Here is a 5987-nt window from a genome sequence, read left to right as displayed (position 1 = left end):
TATATATAATATATTATATATTGTTCAACTAACTATTGTTCAACTGTATAAGAATACAAAAAGAAAAAAAGAAAAAAAAAATGATAGACCTTTTTATAATAATATTGTCTCCGTTTTGTCGTCCCTGGTCTAGCTTCTGAAAAATCAGCTCTGCTTTCATCTGGCAAAGCAGGTACCTCTGCATCTTCAGGTTTGGCTTTAAAATTTTCCTTTCCAATAGGTAACAAATTATCGTCTATCTCGTTTTCTCGATGTAGATCGATGCACATTTGCAAAGCAGCCATACGTCTAGCCATCGCTCTATTCGGCATTGGATATGACTAAGGCACAATAGGAAAAAAGCCATGATATATTATAAATTACAATACGAACAATTACATATAGAAGCATTTCCCGAAACTATTGGATGATTTTTTTGCCATGTATGTTTCTCGATCACAAAGCAAAATTTTTTTTTCAATAAAAAATATCGCAAGACATTATCCAAAAACATAAATAGAAATTAAAATGAAGGAACTTTTACCAGACTAAGTTTAGTAAAAAAAAAATATACAATACAATCTATATATATATATATACTTTACTTAAATTAAAAAATCATGTTTTAATACAATTTTAATTCAAAATTACAAAAATTATAATATTAGTTAAACATTACACGACATTAAAAATTAAAGCAATATGATTTATTGCTTGATATTTCCACTAAATAAAAATCATCTCTGAGACAATCAAATAAACTATGGTTAAAAAATATATAATGCTATAATATTTATTATTTCTTATTATATTTATACATATATGTGTAGATATTTACCGTAATTACATATTTCAACGGTGAATTTATGGGAAGTCGTAGAAAACAGATATACATCACTATATCATGAATATTCACTGTTTCAATACGCCACTCTGGTGTTAATCTCGTAAAAGTATCGCTAGGTAATTTTGCACAATACCTGCATGATTTAAAACACGTACTTATTACCAATTAAACTTTTTGAATAATGCGATGATACTGTACTCGTACAACTTTTCACTATAAGTATATTAATAATATGAAACATTACATTACCTATTAACTAATTAAACGTTACCTATTAACTAGCGAAATGGCAGAATTAAAAGTTACTTTAGGAGCATCATCACCATCAAGTGGTTTGTAATGTGGTATCATTGCAGCATACATATCTGCTTCATTCTCTTCGTCTTCAGTCAGCTCTTTATTAGAACATTTTAATAATAAAGTCTACAAAATAGATTGATGCTCTTCCATTACAATTTTCGACTGAGGTTGGCGCAGATAATGAACCACATTAAAGGTTGATAATAAAACTGGTACGCACTAAATTTGATGAATAAATCAAATAAAACGTATGCAATACTACAATTTGGAAAGATAAGTCCGAATACGAATTAAAATTCCCCTTTTTTCTCACTTCAGCCATACTATGAATTGCGATAGCAGATGCAAGAAATCCTGCATTACACACCAAAATAAATTTTTCTTTTCTTTTTCGCATGCCATCACGGATAATGTCAGTGAATAATATATATTCATAACATTGAAACTCTCTTTGTAGATTAAAAAATAATTTTAAACTGTCTATTGTCAAACATATCGATTGTTATGAGATATGTATGTATGTTCATTCAAAGAAAGAACAAAGTTTAGGTATCTATTCTGTAACTTTTAACGATTGTAACTGTAACATTACAGTCGTTAAGAGTTACAGAATAAGTCCCTTAGAAATGTAAAATACAATGTAATTTAATTATATTATTAATTATAGTTGATATTATTATGTAAATATCTCAATGCAAGATAATAAGAAAAAAGGGAATATTTTATCAATCTGTGCTATTAAATGCAAGTGAATATAAAAAACAAGCAAATTTTACTTCCATACATATTATAACAAGAAAAAATTTATATATTTCCTTGCTATGGTCTTAAAATGTCTTATTCGATATAATTGCGTCGAGAGATAATAAGAACCTTACAAAACACTGAAATTTTATTGAAATTTTATAAGGAAATTATAAATGAATTTTATAAGTTATACCTTTTCTATATATTGATATTGAGCCAACTGCCATATAAATTCTTTAGATGCTTCTTGTGGCACCAATAATACATGCAAGGCATCCATGGCTCTTGCTCTACTTTTGCATTGTATATATGACTGATAATTCTTCGGAAAGTCATACCTCATTACAAAATTGCATTTTGGAATATCAATGCCTTTAGAACATGTAAGAAAATGATCATCTCTCTATCAAATCACGGTAGATGGTTCTTTAAAAAAGTGTATAGAGTGCAAATACAAAAAAAAGGAGATTATAAAATGTATCATAAAAATATACAAATAAAAAATGTTAATTAAAAATACAAACTCAAACACACATTCATAGAAACTTCTTTTTTTTGTTCTTAGATCCTGAATCTATAAATCTTTGAAATAAAACCCAATTAAAAAAAAAAATATGATAAAAAAATATTTACAAACCTTCTTCCAAGATTGAAGTTGCAATCAATAAGTTGCACTCATGAATTCTAAACCGTTTTAAGACTTCTTCCTGCTTCCTATGTCCCATTTCTAGATCTCTCGAATAACCAACATCATCAGTATTTCTTTCAATTGTATAAAGAGGTGATAAAAAGTGCAAATCTTCGTCATGTTTACATATTTCCTATAAGGAAATTAATATTAAAGGAAATTAATATTAAAAAATTGTTGATAATTTGTAATAAAAAAAATTCCGTTGATAATTTGAGATTTGTAATACTGAGATTTATATACATACGCTTAATAGATAAAATAAAATTTTAGCTGTAAATCCCTTATCCACAAAAATTACTCCACAAAGCAGATCGGGATCTGTACCACTGCAGGAGTAACGTTGCAATTTGAACGTTTTTTTGTAATTGTCATCGTTAGATCTCCAATTACCTCCTAACTTTTTCAACTGCATAGGTTTTTCCTGAGTTCTCGAGAAAGAAATATTTTTGTCACTTTTTGTGATACAATTTTTTGAATTAATATCTGAGAAAAATGTAATGTATTTTTATAAATATACATTAAAAGTACACAAATATATTATTGTATGCTCTTCACGTATATCTTATAAATTGGAAAAGATTCTTACCAGCACTTGCCTTTTTCTCTGGAGTGGTAGTCTCTTTAGTATAAAAAGGAGTGTAAATTTTTAAGATTTGCAATAATCGATGAACTTTTGGAGTACTATATTGATATATCCTTTCTTTCTCAGACAAATGTTGAAATTCATTATCACAAAGGGCACTGTAAAAAGATCATAATTTTCGTGTATGTGTACACACACGCACAAAATTATACAATATCTTAAACTCCCTAACTGCATTTAGCACATAGATGTCAATATCGTTATTACAATACTTACCGAATTTTTATAAAAACAGATGTTATCATATTTAATAAAAGATAATGTCTCTCGTAAGGAGTTTTGATCTTCAACTTTTCCGTTAAAAATAACAATGTTAAAGCAGCACGATCGGCACACCATGGTCCAAGAGTTTCTAATATATGCAAAAAATCTTGCATCATCTCAAAGGGCTTTTGTATGGGATCAGGAATTTTTTGAATATCCTCATAAAATTCTTCAGTATAAATTTCCATTGGATCATACCGATGATCACATAAAAATTCAATTGCATGTGACACACAACTTTTAAGCGTATTATACAAATCTTTCTTTTCTCCTTTATCATACTCCACAACATATTCTCTTGGTTTTGGGCTATAACTGCATATACAAATAATTCTCACATTATTAGTTTGTCAGTAAAAGGACATTATCAGAAAGTTATTAAACTTACCGTATTATTGAAAGAATATCATTAGCAGTTTCTACTTCACACTGGAAAGCAGCCTCTACTTTTTCTATCTCTAAGCCTAATCTTCCAGGTTCTTGTGTCAAATTAAACACTGGTACCGCTAACCCAATTATTCTAGGAACATTGTTGCACAATAGAAAAGTTTGCAGGATAAACTTTAAATTGCTATCTTCAATAGACTTATGGCACTCATCTACTATGACTAGATTTATGTGACATGGTAAAAGTTTGCTTTCTGATATTAATTGTGCATAGACTTTTGATGTTCCGACTAATACCTACAAATGTGTGTAAAATTAAATGTATAATAAAAAAATACTTATACGTAATAAATTTTTTTTAACAACAAATACACAGTAAATAATTTTTTCTTACGTGGGAACTTTCAAAACTTTTGTCAAATCCCTCAAGTATACCAAGATCACATGCTAATACTTTCAGATCTGTTAATTGCTTTATATAAGTTCCTATTATTGTACATTTGTCTTTGTCATTTAATATATATATCGCTCGTTTTCCACCATTACTTACTAATCTATGCAAGGAAAAAAATAGATTCAAATATATTTAATAAATATTGTAATTAATATTTGATTTGAGTATTTATAACTAAATATGTATTAAATTTAATAAATATACTTGAGATACTTTATATAAAGCTATGGGCTTATTCATATTTAACGTTTTTGTTACTATTCTTGGAAAATAACTCAATAGAGTTTGTTGAAATGGAAACATTTCATTACCTTCTATTGTTGGTAGCAAACTCTTGAATCAATTTTATAGAAAGAAAGGTTTGCTCGGAATTTTTTCCCAAACAAACAATTATATTTTTTTCTTTTGCTGCATAAAGAAGTTCTACCTACAAATAAATGTTACAATGTATGACGTATGTGTATATAAAATATACATATGCAAATGTTGCAACACACACAACACACATACGCATACACACACACACATACACATATACACACACACACACACACATATATATATATGTATATATATGTAAACTCAAACTTTCAATCATATTAAAGTCATTAAAGTTAAAGTAATTTTATTACCTCATACTCCCTGGGAGTAAAGGATTTTGTATAGACTTGATCATTTAGTGGAAATGCCATGGAATCTATAATATTTCTATAATTATTACTCGCAGTAATAAAATAACAGTTCCTTGATAATTATTAAACAATTTTTATCATTCAGTGATGATAAAATTCGCGAAAGCACAACACCATTTTATCTAAAGTGCCCGTTGTTGGATAATTATACTTGCATTTAAAACTTAAGATTAAGTTAGGTTAAATTAGGCCAGAAAGAAACCTGAGAGCGGCCATCCAGATTTTTTTCGTGTGACGCTTGGAAGCCAAGTACACTAGCGACATTAAAGTCGGTTCTACATTAGTTGCAAGCTGATCGTAGGTTTGTTGCGACAGCCAATACGAAGCGTTAATTTCAAAATACAAATTTCATATTGGTTGTCGCAACAAACTTGCGATCAGCTTACAACTAATGTAGAACCAGCTTAATATCAATTTTAAGCTGATTCTATATTAGTCACAGCGTCGTAAGCATATCGCAAGCGTTGCGGTCCAATCAGAGTCGAATTTGATGTTTAACGCTTGCGATGCTGCGACTAGTAGAAGCAGCTTTAAATTAAATGATAGAGCTAGAGTCCTATATATGAGAGAAGCGACATCGGTGTCGCGAGTTTTGATTGGTGTTATCCCCATTTAATTAAAGCAGCCTAATTGAAAGCCTAATTAAACTAATTGAAAGACTTTATATTTTAATTAGACAAATTTTTACCGTAAACTATTTTTTATTTTTCATTCTTTTACCTTTATAAAAAATTATAAAATATGAAAATTTATCATTTATTATTAACTTTTTAAGCCTACTATAAAAATTTTAATAAATTTTTTTACCCCATTATTATTTCTACTCTCTTCCCTATTTTTCCCCTTTTAATAATTTAAATAATTAATTCCTAATATCTATCTATCTTCTTCCCCCCCCCCCCTATTATTAAATCATCAAAACTTTTTATTACTTTTAATTATTATATTATATTATTTTTTATTTTTCTACTATTAATATTCTA

General features: G+C 28.2%; 1 protein-coding gene across 1 annotated transcript in view; it reads right to left on the bottom strand.

The window, feature by feature from the left end:
• Window positions 1–5017, bottom strand: part of LOC108690646 (endoribonuclease Dcr-1) — an 11600-nt gene extending 6583 nt beyond the window's left edge. The window contains exons 1-12 of the mRNA XM_018198039.1: window positions 4945–5017; window positions 4624–4739; window positions 4253–4412; window positions 3860–4155; window positions 3424–3786; window positions 3151–3305; window positions 2809–3047; window positions 2511–2694; window positions 2067–2245; window positions 1098–1249; window positions 818–959; window positions 90–320 (exon numbers count right to left, since the gene is read on the bottom strand). Of these exons, the coding sequence (XP_018053528.1) occupies window positions 90–320; window positions 818–959; window positions 1098–1249; window positions 2067–2245; window positions 2511–2694; window positions 2809–3047; window positions 3151–3305; window positions 3424–3786; window positions 3860–4155; window positions 4253–4412; window positions 4624–4739; window positions 4945–5004 (2277 nt within the window). The 5' untranslated portion in view covers window positions 5005–5017. The remainder of the gene's footprint in view (window positions 1–89; window positions 321–817; window positions 960–1097; window positions 1250–2066; window positions 2246–2510; window positions 2695–2808; window positions 3048–3150; window positions 3306–3423; window positions 3787–3859; window positions 4156–4252; window positions 4413–4623; window positions 4740–4944) is intronic.
• Window positions 5018–5987: the final 970 nt, after the last annotated feature.

This window comes from Atta colombica, unplaced genomic scaffold, assembly GCF_001594045.1.
Source record: "Atta colombica isolate Treedump-2 unplaced genomic scaffold, Acol1.0 scaffold341, whole genome shotgun sequence".
Lineage (NCBI taxonomy): Eukaryota > Metazoa > Arthropoda > Insecta > Hymenoptera > Formicidae > Atta > Atta colombica.
Note: the sequence above shows the minus strand (reverse complement) of the source record. Positions and strands in the feature narration are given on the sequence as shown.